Source organism: Megalobrama amblycephala, linkage group LG5 (assembly GCF_018812025.1).
Source record: "Megalobrama amblycephala isolate DHTTF-2021 linkage group LG5, ASM1881202v1, whole genome shotgun sequence".
Classification (NCBI taxonomy): domain Eukaryota; kingdom Metazoa; phylum Chordata; class Actinopteri; order Cypriniformes; family Xenocyprididae; genus Megalobrama; species Megalobrama amblycephala.
The window spans coordinates 2,853,801-2,868,193 of record NC_063048.1 but is presented as its reverse complement, the minus strand read 5'-3'; the positions used below and the strand labels follow the sequence as shown (position 1 = coordinate 2,868,193).

Below are 14,393 nucleotides of genomic sequence, written 5' to 3'. Positions count from 1 at the left end.
GCATAATGGCAAGAACAAACACCACTCTTCCGTTCCGATTAAAACATCAAACAGGTTCTCCCCACTCAGTGACGCACCCACTGAGAATCCTGTTGAAAGTGCCCTAGTTATTGGCGATTCTATTACACGGAACGTGAAAATAGAGACACCAGCCACCATAGTCACATGTTTGCCGGGGGCCAGAGCACCTGACATCAAAGCAAATTTAAAAGTGCTGGCTAATGCTAAACGTAAATATTCTAAATCATTATCCACGTCGGCACAAATGATGTTCGACTTCGCCAGTCGGAGATCACTAAAATTAACATTAAAGAGGTGTGTGAACTCGCAAATTCAATGTCAGCAGAAGTAATTTGTTCTGGCCCTCTTCCTGTTCGTCGGAGTGATGAGATAGTTAGCAGGTTATCATCACTCAATGGCTGGCTGTCTAAGTGGTGTCCGCAGAATAATATAGGTTTCATAGACAATTGGAAAAGCTTTTGGGGCAGACCTGATCTGTTGAAAAGAGATGGTATTCATCCCTCCCGGGATGGTGCTGCTCTTCTCTCTAGAAATTTGGCAAATAGTCTTAGAGCTGAAACATGACAAACCAGGGCCCAGATCAGGACGCAGACAAACTGGCTAAACCGACCGTCTGCTAGCCGCCTCACGTCACAGAACTCAAATAATTCACAGCACATAGAAACTCTTTCACCTAGATATTATCACATAGAGACTGTGTCTGTACCTCGAACTAGTAAATACAAAAAACTTCCGAAACCTTTTAAGGGTAAAAATTTAATTGATGTTCAAAAAATGAAAATCACAGATAAATCAGATAAACAAATGATAAAGCTTGGGTTACTGAATATTAGATCTATTTCTTCAAAAGCACTTATTGTAAATGAAATTATCACAGACAATAAACTAGACTTGCTGTGTTTGACAGAAACCTGGCTAAAACCAGACGATTACATTACTTTAAATGAATCTAGTCCTCAAGGTTATGATTATCGACACAATCCTCGACAGAAAGGCAAAGGGGAGGTGTTGCTGTAATTTATAGTAATATATTCAGAATCATTCAAAAGAATTTCAAATATAACTCCTTTGAAGTGATGGTGCTTTATGTAACATTATGTAAGTTGACATTTGTGCTGGCTACTGTATACAGGCCACCAGGACACCATACTGACTTTATCAAAGAATTTGCTGATTTTCTATCAGAGTTAGTACTGGCTGCGGATAAAGTCCTTGTTGTTGGTGATTTTAATATCCATGTAGATAATAATAAAGGCGCATTTGGATTGGCATTTGCAGACATTTTAAACTCTATTGGAGTTAGACAACACGTGTCAGGACCCACTCATTGTCGTAATCATACCTTAGATCTAATACTGTCGCATGGAATTGATATTGATGCTGTTGAAATTCTACAGCAGAGCGATGATATATCAGATCATTATTTAGTGTCGTGTATAATACAATTAGCCAAGGCTACAAAACCACCACCCAGCCATAAATATTGTAGAACCATCACGTCTACCACTAAAGATTGCTTTATAAATAATCTCCCCGAGCAGTTTCATCGCCTTAGTATACCTGACAACTTAGAAGAACTCGATGCTGCAACAGAAACTATTGGCTCTCTCTTTTCCAGCACATTAGATGCAGTCGCTCCTTTACGTCTAAAGAAGATTAAGGAAACTAATCCAACGCCGTGGTATGATGAGCACACTCGGGCTCTAAAACGAGCTGTTAGAAAAACTGAACGTAGTTGGAAGAAAACAAAACTAGAAGTTTTTCGCCTTTCGTGGAAAGAAAAAATGATTGAGTACAGAACGGCTATAAGAAATGCTAGATCTACTTATTTTTCAAATCTCTTAATAGAAAACAAACATAATCCTAGGTATTTATTTGACACAGTGGCTAAATTAACTAGAAACAGAGATTCAACTGCTGACGTTTCCATAGACCACAGCAGAAATGACTTTATGAACTTCTTTACTTGCAAGATTGATAATATTAGAGAGAAAATTAAAAATATGCAACCGTCCACAGTTTCGCTTCAGACAGTGCACTGTAGTGTCCCTGAGGTAAAACTAGAATCATTCGCCGCTATAGGAGAGGAAGAATTATCTAAACTTATCAAATCATCAAAATCAACGACATGTATGTTAGACCCAATGCCGACTAAACTACTGAAAGAAATGCTTCCAGAGGTCGTAGGTCCACTTCTTGATATAATTAATTCATCCTTAACACTAGGATACGTGCCAAAAACCTTTAAGCAGGCTATTATTAAACCTCTTATTAAAAAACCTCAACTAGATCCGAGAGATTTAGTAAATTACAGGCCAATCTCGAATCTACCTTTTCTGTCAAAGATACTAGAAAAGGCAGTTTCAACACAACTGTGCTCCTTTTTAGAAAGAAATGGAATCTGTGAGGATTTCCAGTCAGGATTTAGACCATACCATAGTACTGAGACTGCTCTCGTTAGAGTTACAAATGATCTACTCTTATCATCCGATCGTGGCTGTATTTCTCTATTAGTGTTATTAGATCTCAGTGCTGCTTTTGACACTATCGATCACAACATTCTTTTAAAAAGACTTGAAAACTATATTGGCATTAGTGGAATTGCTTTGGCATGGTTCAAATCGTACTTATCTGACCGTTATCAGTCTGTAGTAGTTAATGAAGAGATGTCGTATCGCTCACAAGTTCAATATGGAGTACCACAAGGCTCAGTACTAGGACCGTTGCTTTTCACTCTGTACATGCTGCCCTTAGGAGAGATAATTAGGAAGCATGGTGTTAGTTTTCACTGCTACGCTGATGATACTCAGCTCTATATTTCCTCGCGCCCTGACGAAACCTACAAATTCACAAAACTAACAGAATGCATAGCTGACATTAAAAACTGGATGACAAGAAATTTCTTATTATTAAATTCAGAAAAAACTGATATCCTAATCTTTGGACCAAAAACTTCCTCACGAAAAAACCTTGAATACTCCCTAACGCTTGACGGGTGCTCCATTAAACCTTCGTCCTCAGTTAGGAACCTGGGTGTGCTCTTCGATACCAATCTTTCATTTGAAAGTCATGTTTCTAGTATCTGTAAAACCGCCTTCTTCCATCTAAAAAATATATCTAAATTACGACATATGCTCTCAATGACAAATGCGGAACAGTTGGTTCATGCATTCATGACCTCAAGACTAGATTACTGTAACGCTCTACTGGGTGGTTGTTCTGCTCGGCTTTTAAACAGACTACAGTTGGTCCAAAATGCGGCAGCTAGAGTTCTTACTAGAACCAGAAAGTATGACCATATTAGTCCAGTTCTGTCAACATTACATTGGCTCCCTATTAAACATCGTATAGATTTTAAAATCTTGCTACTTACTTATAAAGCTCTAAATGGTTTAGCTCCCCAGTACCTAAGTGAGCTCTTAATGCATTATAGTCCTTCACGTTTATTGCGATCTCAGAATTCAGGCCAGTTGATAATACCCAGAATATCAAAATCAACTGAAGGCGGCAGATCCTTTTCCTATTTAGCACCTAAACTCTGGAACAATCTTCCTAGCATTGTTCGGGAAGCAGACACACTCTGTCAGTTTAAATCTAGACTAAAAACACATCTCTTTGCTCTTGCATACACATAACACATTATCAATACATTAACATTTTTCAAATCCGTTAAAGGATTGTTACGCTGCAATAATTAGGTCGGCCGGAACCGAGAACATTTCCTATAACACTAGATATACCTGTACATCAGAATAAGAATGGCATCTACGCTAATATCTGTCTCTCTGCTTATCCTGAGGTTTGCCGGGTGCTGGATCCAGGCCGTATCCAGATCAGATGGAGAACCTGTGTCTGGACCTGACTACAACGTAGCCCAGGAGACAATGGGCCTACAGATCCAGTTCTGGCTGCATCTATAATTCAGATTTTTAATCCCCGTATCCGCTTACATATATTTATATATAATCTATTTTTAATCTCTATAATAAAAATGTATAATTCAGATTTTGATCTCCATATCCATTTACATATATTATATATATCTTCCAAGGGGTTTTTTCCCTCCTAGGACTTTTTTCCCAGTGTTAGCACGCTGGGTTTTTCTCCTAGGGGGTTTTTTCCACCCCTGGGAGTCAGCCGACATTGGCTTAATGTAGCACCATCTTGTATATGTTACATATTACCACGCTTGTTTGTACAGCTTATTTTTAACCACTTCCCTTTTTTCTGTGCTTCTAATATGTAAAGCTGCTTTGAAACAATTACCAATTGTAAAAGCGCTATATAAATAAATTTGACTTGACTTTTTTTGACTTGACACACATATTATTCATTTGATAAATTTTACTAGTAAACTCTGTGTCCCATTCACTGAGAGAGACACTATATGACAGGAAGAAGAACATAGGAAAATGTGAACCATTTAAATGCTGTAATTTTGCATAATTTACAATGCATAATAATGCATAATATTAGTATGTAATTAAATGTAATATGTTATTTAATTAAAATTAATTTCAATAAATAAAAATACTGTTAAAAATCACACATTGTTTGTTTGTCACATGTAGTAGACCATTTTTGTGCCGTGAGCAATGGGACAATTTTTTGCTCGGCTACCACCGCAAGTATATTTCAAACCTGTGGGAAGCACTGCCCTGTAAAGCTGAAACAATCTGTACTGAATAAAGCGCTATAGAAATAAATCTGACTTGACACTTACACACTTAATTTACATTTTGCACATGGTATATTATGTCTGTTGAGCTTGCACATAGTTTAAGGATTTATCTAGCCCTACAACAACTAATTAAAAATGCTAATAAACAATTAGTGGGAAAAATTCTGATTATTATCCTTGATTAGTCATAACCTCAATTAAAACATTTAAATCAAAACATTTATTGTTAAACATCAAATCTAGGTTTAAAACTGATTTGAAAATTTAAATATAAGCAAAAAAAAACTGATGTCTGCATATTAACTAACTGTAGTACTGAAAAATTACATTTGACTGTGTTCAGAGGAGTAAATGTGCTCCTGCAAAACCACTTCTTAGTTTGTGGTTTGCAACCGTTCTGCAGTATTCAGACTGAGAAGTTTTTTAAAATCAGTTTATATTATATTGCCTTTTTTGTATAATAATATTTAGCATGCAGATTTCAATTGTGCACATTGTTTGAGTGCACTGGCATGAAAAATATGATTAATCAATTATTAAAACAGTTATTAGTTGCAGCACATTGTTTTAATGGAGTTTCATCAACGCTTCTTACCTTATCAGTCTCAATTTCACAGACGACCTCGTCCTCAGAGACTGTGTCTCCAACAGCTAAAAGAGACACAAACAAGGTGAACAAGGTCCAATCAAGGTGAACCGTCTGTAACGCACACATGATCAACACATCTTACCTTTCTCCCACCTGACGTCTCCCTCTGTGACAGACTCGGCAAACGCTGGGGTTTTTACTGTAATAACTTCATTCCCTGCAATCACACCAGACATGTCATGTGGCGTGGCATGTAGAAATGTGTTAACCACTAGAGATATATCCATACTGTTCACACCACTGAAGACATGATTGTACAGAAAGACAAGCCTGCCTAAAAGTGGTTGTGTGATTTAAAACAAAATTGATTTGTTTCACCAGGTAACTAGATTAAAAAAAGAGCAGTGGACACAAACACTTCAGCAACAACAAGATAAGCAGCGCTGCGAGTAAGTGCGTCTGCAGTAGCCTTGATTGAGCAGAGTTTATCACAGGTAAGGTGAATAATTAATAGAGCAAATAAACATCACCAAATGAATCCAACATTTCAGGTTTGGCCAGGCATCGTGTTTTGTATTCTAGCATCATATATGCAACATGATTCCTCACATATGAAATATTTATCAGCGTCCACGGCAACGCTGTGCCTGTATATTATTCTGCTCATTACTTTACACAAAATATTGATTTAATTAACGTTAAATCTTTCATTAGCTCAAAGTTTTTGTGAAGACAACAGTTCCTAGCACGCAGTTTTCAGCCAAGAAAATAGAAAATAACAAACATCAGGCCACTGAATGCTGAGATTCGATGAATTAGAATCATCTATTCTAGAGACGTGTAATAATGCTAAATATTTCAAAATCATTTTTGATCTCACGGCTGATGAGAATTAGAAAGGCTGCATCCATTCATATGCACTTTAAATGTTGAGTTGACTCAGATGTTACTTTTTCTAAAGGTTTGTAGTATTTTCAACTTTTTGAAAATGTTCAAACAATACATTTTTTATTCTTTATTTAAAAAAAAACTGATCTAATTCTGAACTTGAAATAAGCAGCAGATTCAGTTATTTCAGCAATATTATCAACAGTGACAGGCCTATCAAAACCACTTATGAGCTCAGGGTAACATTTTATTTTAGTGTCCTTGTTACATACAGTAAATTATGCATTAAATACAACTTAAATACAATTTAAATACAAATTAAATACAACTAAATCATAGCAATTAAATGCAACTAACCCTAAACCAAATCCTATCCCTATAGTAAGTATATGTTGTTAATTAATATTACTCAGTACTTAAATGTATAATTGAGGGTTCATGCCATTTTAATAAATTTCCATGACTTTTGAGGCAAATATTCATGACCTACCATTCCATGAAACGTCTATGTATACAAGTAAAATGGGAATAAAATCCATGTTCATATTTACCACAGCATATCTTAACTAAAACTAATGACAACAAGCAATGCGGTTTAACACAAAATAAACATGTATTTAAATAACGCTGGCACACCAGAAAAGACGATTACATAAATTCATGTTAAAGGGGTGGTTCAATCCGATTTCACTTTTTTAACTTTAGTTAGTGTGTAATGTTGCTGTTTGAGCATAAACAGTATCTGCAAAGTTACAGCGCTGAAAGTTCAATGCAAACGGAGATATTGTCTTTTAAAGTTATGGCAGTTTATTGCCTACAAAAACGCCCGGTTTGGACTACAAGGAGCTTCTTCCCGGGTTGGTGACATCATAAACCCTGCAAAACACGCCCCCGGGAACACGCAACAAAGTGGGCGAGGCATTGTGGCGCAGCATAATGGAAGCGGAAGAGTTGTGTACACCAGACGTGAGCGGCACGTCAAAAGATAATAGAACCCATTATAATCAGTGATATTTCCTACACTGGATGCGGCGCTGAAGAAGCTTCCAGAATCTACACCAGTTCAATGCTGGATTTGCACAAAAGCGATTACTGAAAGATGAAGCAGTTCCCACTTTAAAAGCAGAAGCTGCTGTTTATTGGCTTCAAACTGTAAGTACGTTTTATTGTTTGTACATGTCTTTTAAAGGTACAGTTCTGTTGCTATTTTTGGTTGCATCAAGGACATATACAAAGAGCAACTCGTTTTTGCTTCGCTAGCCAGTTAGCTGTATTATAGTGCATACTTCAACAAACGCCAACAAACTTCTATGTTCATAGACAAACAGTTGTTCATGCTGTAAATTAAATGCTACCTTTACAAAAATGCGACTACTCAGTCATGTATTCGGCTATTGAAAGCTAACAAACAGCAGTGACAGCATCTAAACACTTTGACACAAATACAAAATGAAATAACATTCATAAACGTCCTTTAAAAGCCACGATTGCTGTTCATCTGGGTCTGATTTGGGCTCAATTTGATACAGCAATATAATCAAATGGAGCATACAATATAACCGAAGCCCACGTAACCGTTAATAAATGGTAAGGGGCGTGGCGTTTCCAGACGCTTCAGCGAATCACAATGGCTCTGGATACACTGGGCCCGCTAACCAATCTGAGCACATTGCGAATTTCGGAGGGAGTGGCTTCATAGAACCAGGAAGTCAAACGAGCCGTTCATATGACAGTGGAAACAGAGGTGTAGAATAAAGATAAAATATACGAAAAATAGTGTTTTAAAAAAAACGAAGCATTAAGACATGTTAAACTGTGCCCCAAAAACACAAAATTCCATGACTTTTCCAAAACGTTTTGCATTTCCAAATCTTTTCCAGGCCTGGAAATTGCCATTTTAAAATTGCAAGACTTTTCCAGGTTTTTCTTGACTCCAATAATACACTGTAACAAGGACACCTTAAAATAAAGTGTAACCGACCTCAGAAATGGAGACTTTAGTGTGTCAGTGAAGGATGACCTTGACCTTCAACAGACACGTGACCATAAATGAGTGAAAGAATTGTGTTGACATTGTATGACATAAACACAAAACTCTGAAGGCAATGGAAATTCATCATGACCAAAAACCAAGGCAAAATGTACATTAGCTAAGTTTCCATCCAAAGTTGTGAATTTAACTTATGCACAAAATTGGAATTTCGCATAAATCATTTGGAAATGGACCACCATTTCCATCCCATGTGTTCAAGAGAACAAAACCGACAATTCCTGGGAATGTTCTCTTGCGTTCGGATGCTGGTGTTTGTGAACACAATCTTGTGAGACGCTTCTGGAGGGAATTAAACCAAATCATTCTGATGACAGACTTTGACTTATCGGATAAAAAAAATTATCAGCCTGAATTAAGCATGTACATTTTTATGCGTTCCCATCAAGCATTTTTCATGTGATATCTCAAAATGTGCATAAAAATAGGTGGATGGAAACATAGCTAATGATGCTGTGCAACACTTTTTAGCAACTTTAACCTTACTTTAAAGAACCAGCGCATGAGCTGATACGTACTGTGAGCGGCTGTGGTGTTGAAGTATCTGATTTGATAGACGCTTGACCGGGTCTCACACCTCCTGAAAACCAACAGCACAATCCAGTGAGATCTTTTATTTGGTATCTGTGGATCACACGGTGACCACGGATCTGCCTTCCCAAATAAATGCTCTGGGATCAGTGAAATGCCGTATACTTACGGGCTGTTCTTGAAGCTGACGCACTGACTAGCTGATGATATACCTGGAGGAAAAAGGAGACACAGGAACATCTAATCATGTTTGTTTGCACTGTCAGAAAAAGAAAGATACAAGACTGTTAAAACCTGTACCTTTACAAAAACACCACCTATGTCATGCAATACAGAGGAAATATCACCAACAATCATAAAACAGAGTGGGTCAGAACTCACCTGACGTAGCTCGTCTCGCGAGAACACCGTTTCCCTAGAAGAACAAGGCGACACCAATCCATCAATGAGCACTAACAGCACTGAACTGTGCCAATCAAACAGCAGGGACAACGTTTAACAAAGAACAAGATAATCTCGTCTAGCCAGACTTTGACAAACAACATAACATCTGGTTTGTTGTGCAGTGGAGCGCCTGTCATAACCAACCTGTCTTGTGCATGGGAAAATATTTTGCCGGATGTCAAAATTCATCTTTGTCCTGCCAAAGATTTATTTGATCATTTAATGTGATGACACCAGGCGTTCTGCAATACTGGTACCTGCTGATAGTCTTTTGCTTTAAAACGCTCCCATGACTGTTCATGTAAGCATCAAAGGTTTCTATTCACACTGTGTTTTTGCAGCGTCGCACTTTTGTAGCCAATCACAGACATATCTGTTGAGTGTGTGAACGCAATGGCCAATCAGATGTGTAAGTCAGTCAGAATCTGCTCAACCCACTTAAAATGGCGAAAATGATCCGACCACATGACACGCCTGATTAAAGGTATGGTAAGTAGTTTTTCAAAAACACTGTTTGGAAGTTAGTCAGGCCGACACCAACAACAAATGTGTAACCAATCAGCATTAGGGGGCGTATGACTAGGCTTGGGTTTCGAGTATCGAGTATCGATTGGAACCGGGACTAGCTTTGCGATTTTCCCGGAATCGTTCAAAAGTTTAAATTTCGATTCCTAGTTTCGATTCCCAGTCCGCCGACTGGAAGAAGAAACCGCTTAACACCAACGAAGAAGCGTCCACCGGAAGTGTTGGCATAACCGAGCGAGTCGAACATGGATAGCGTGTGTCGGCGGTCCAAAGTGTGGCTTCAATTTTCTAAATGGAACGAAATCTCGGCAAAATGCAACATTTGCGGCAAGATTGTTTCGTGCATAGGAGGGTGCACGTCGAACATGATAAAGCACCTCCGAGTTCATGGAGTAGAAATAAATAAATCTCTTTGATGCGCTGCGCCGACCATCCTCCGCTGCCTCTTCCTCTGGCTCCGACCCCCAGCCTGGCAATCCACGCGAGATCCGATTTTTTCGTATCTGATCTGAGCCACTTCCAAATGTGGTTTTAAATCCGATACATATCCGATCTCTGAACATGCGACCTACGTCTAAACACGCATATCCGATTCCTATTGTAATTCCAAGCCATCAAACGGCGAGGGCGGCACGTTTGCTCACTAAACTATAGCTTCAATGTTGTATTATGAAGCAGACGTGCATGTATGCACTCGCACTAAAAATTCGCAGCTCAATAATGTGGGAACTTTGTCTAACATGAAAGAAATTGCGCACACACATATATTCAGCAGCTTCGCACGCGCGCGCTCTCTCCCTTGCTCGCTCGAATTTATTCAAAAAACGGAATTCTAAAACTAATAAATGTAGATAAAATATAAAACACAAATTACCTTTATTTTCCGGTCTATATCCGTTCAGTCAGAATTCGCGCTGCAATACACCCATGACAGCTGTTAACTTATCCATTCTGACAGGCTAATCATGGCCACTCCATGAATTATATAAATAATTTTAATAGCACGGCCATTCAACCCAGAGGATCTACTATGTGCATTTAAAACTATCAGTGACGATCATTTTGGGGCAGGAAGTAGCCTAATGTAAACACAGATATGGATACCAGTCGCGTCTAAAGTGAGTGTAAACACACTGGCCAAAAAAATCGCATATGGTCAAAAGATCGGATTTGTGCATTAAGACTTGCAGTGTAAATGCAGCCATATACTCATGTGTAAATGTGTTTTCAATATATTCATAATTTATAATATTTATATTCAAGTTCATAGATTTGATATTTATATTGTAGTTGAAAACAGCCCTGTGAGAAATTCATAGTAAAGTTCATAAAAAGTAAAAAGTTCATAGAATTAAAATTGATGGAGAAGGTCAGACTATTTCCTTCAGAAAGACCGTTGGTTAGCTAGCTCATTTAAAATATCCTAAACTTTTTTTGACCCTGCCTCTTAAAAGAATCGGAATCGAGAATCGTTAGGAACCGGAATCAAAACAAGGAATCGAAATCGGAATCGTTCAAATTCAAAGATACCCAACCCTACGTATGACAGTCGAGGAGACAGAACGAGCAAGAGAGAGATTTGAAGAAAAACTGCAGAAAGAGAGATGAGAGACAATACAAAAGAGCTCAAAAGAGTATCACTGCAATGAAGGTTTATGATTGAGCAAGTGCTTTAGAACCCAACGTTTAATATTACAGAAGCTTTCCAGCGCTATTTTTATTTCATAAATAAATAGGACAAAATATTTCTTGGCATTTATTGTCATTACTGGGCTCACAGTCCACATGGGTAGAGTCCAGGAGTGGGACGGTTCAATGTAAAAATCAAACCGCTCAGTTCTCCACCCACGGTTCGGCACGTGCTTGCACCGCGGTTCATCCCAAATCTGACGACGCATCTATAATATGGTTTGTTGAAAACAACGTTCAAAACAGACAGACGGATTCGGCTAATGTATGTTTCAGTCGAGGGATAAGCATTCTAGTTTCCCAATACGTTACAACAGCGATCAAAAGAACATGGACAAAACCAGTCAACTCGTTCGTAAACAAATGTTCAATGACATGACAAATGCTCTATAACGAATGTCATTTACGCCGTCATCACCTGGGTGTTGATAGCGCGCGAGCGCAGGTGAGATCTGAACATCTCACGTCGCTATCTGTGTTTAAAATAAACTCATTTAAACCTTGACGCAAAAGAGAACTCGCACTATAAACAAATAATCAAATGCTCAAACATCCATTTTGAAACAGACGTGCATGTTTATTTTAGCTATTCCTTCAGTGAAATGACACACTACAGCCTGTAAAACTATTAAATAAATATCAGTAAATAATGGTGACCTAAATAATAATAAGAAGGTTAAATATTTTTAAAAATTAGTTTTTTATTTCCACAAAGATGCGCTTTGAAAGGGATGAAGGACACGAGCAGGAAAGAGACCATTTCTCTTTAATAATATCTTCATGTTATCTCCTGATGTTACAAGCAACTGACACTTGTTGTAAAAGGTCTGAAGATCAAGTTTTATCTTCTCTGATAATCAGGAGACCAGATCGTGATTCGCAAAACAGAATACAAACCCGACAAAGCTTAAATGTATGAACTCACGTATCTCTCACATTCGGCACGAATCCAAATGTTTCCATGGCTGCGATGTCACATTTAATTGCTAACCTAGCTATTATTTCTTTTGTAAACAGAGCTTTGTTTTTCACTCGTGTCATATTCACGTAAATACTGGCACAGTCCTATCAGTGGGTACCGAATATACCCGGATTCTCGGTATTACAGAAATGCGATATCGTCACATTTTCAAAATTTCAGTACCAACTTGGTACTGAAGTACCAGTACTTGACAACACTACTTCCAAGTCTTGCACCTAAACGGACAAATTCACACAAAAATTATGTCAACATGCCCATCTTAGGGAGTATCCTAACAAACATAGTAGGTTATGTCTTAAGAGAAAAACGAGTCAGACAGCGCATGTGTATCAGTGAACTGGATCTCTGAATTATGTCTTAAAGGGACAGCAGTCTAATATTCCTGCTCTCTGTTTTAATGTTAATCGAACGACAAAAGACGAAGAAGCCACTCTTGACTGAACAGCTTTTGTAACTTCAATAATGTTTTATCTTTATTTAACTATTCAAAGAAGTTTATATGCAGTGTTATTTTATATTTGATTACTTCATTCACTTTCTGTACCTGAAAGCGGTTAGATACCTGAAAAACCTGTAAAGCATTGTTTATCTTCGCTCTCATGTATTCATTTGCGCTTGTAGTTAGATTACTTGTTTTAATTTTCTTTATTTTTATTTGACAATTGTCCTATTTTTTGCTGAACAAACCACATACCGAACTGTACCGAAACCGTGACACTAAAACCGAGATACAAACCGAACCGTGAGAAATCTGAACCGTCCCACCCCTGATAAGAGTCTTTTGTAGTGTGTGTGGATAACACACCATGTTCAAATGACTGTTTTTGATAAGAACATAGTAAATTACTAATTTTATCATCATTTGATTAAAGATTTGGTTGAAAGTCTAATATATAAATAACTCATAAAAAGGGAGGAGCTTAACATGTTGATGATGACATGACAATCTACCAATCTGATCACACTTCGTACCAGAGCAAACGAACAAAGCAAGTTATGGAAAAACTTCAGGCCACAAACACGAGCGCCGATACATCACTGCGTCTGACAGGCCATTAAACAGCAGAAGGCTGGAGTGACAGTCAGGCACACATGTGAGTCATGTGATCTATCTATGTCACAGGGTCATAGTGAGAACGACCAATGCTGCGGCTGGAAGGACTTTGACATCTACAAAACGAAGCAGACGAATAAATTATCAATTCTCTTAGAATTTTGGTAAATTACCGACACATTTTTGGATTTTCCAGTCTTTCAAGTCACTATGAAATCAAAATTCTTCCATTTTTAATGGAATATTGCAGTATTTATATTAAATGATTTATCGGCGCTCATCATTATTCATGTTCCTCATAATCTTGAATCAGAATATCTTCTCCTCCCTCTTGCAGCATCTCTTCTCTTCTCTGATGATGAGGGCGGGGCAACCTGTCACTCACATGAGATCCACCAATAGCAAACCACAACCATCCAATCAATTCCCCACAGACAAAATCAAGCCCCGCCCTACATTTGTTCTTGTTCCAGAAGCGTTTCACTCGTATATATGGCACAATAGAGAAGATAAGTGCAACTTCCGCTCCATGCCGACTTTAAAGGACTGATAAATATAGACACATAATTACTGCAAATAAGATGTTTGCACAATCTGAAATTAAACACTTACTTAAAGGATTAGTTCACTTCAGAATTAAAATTTCCTGATAATTTTCTCACCTCCATGTCATCCAAGATGTTCATGTCTTTCTTTCTTCAGTGGAAAAGAAATGAAGGTTTTTGAGGAAAACATTCCAGGATTTTTCTCCATATAGTGGACTTCACTGGGGTTCAACGGGTTGAAGGTCCAAATGTCAGTTTCAGTGCAGCTTCAAAGAGCTCTACATGATCCCAGACGAGGAATAAGAGTCTTATCTAACGAAACGATAAAAAATAAAAAAATACAACTGTATGTGCTTTACATGCTTACGGAAAAAAACTAAACTGCCGCCGCGTT

At 37.9% G+C, this 14,393-nt stretch overlaps 1 protein-coding gene across 1 annotated transcript in view; it reads right to left on the bottom strand.

Annotated features, from left to right (window-relative positions):
- dlst (dihydrolipoamide S-succinyltransferase) overlaps nucleotides 1–14,393 on the bottom strand; it is a 29,956-nt gene that overhangs the window by 14,460 nt on the left and 1,103 nt on the right. The window contains exons 2-6 of the mRNA XM_048190214.1: nucleotides 9,142–9,175; nucleotides 8,930–8,972; nucleotides 8,748–8,809; nucleotides 5,434–5,508; nucleotides 5,298–5,353 (exon numbers count right to left, since the gene is read on the bottom strand). Of these exons, the coding sequence (XP_048046171.1) occupies nucleotides 5,298–5,353; nucleotides 5,434–5,508; nucleotides 8,748–8,809; nucleotides 8,930–8,972; nucleotides 9,142–9,175 (270 nt within the window). The remainder of the gene's footprint in view (nucleotides 1–5,297; nucleotides 5,354–5,433; nucleotides 5,509–8,747; nucleotides 8,810–8,929; nucleotides 8,973–9,141; nucleotides 9,176–14,393) is intronic.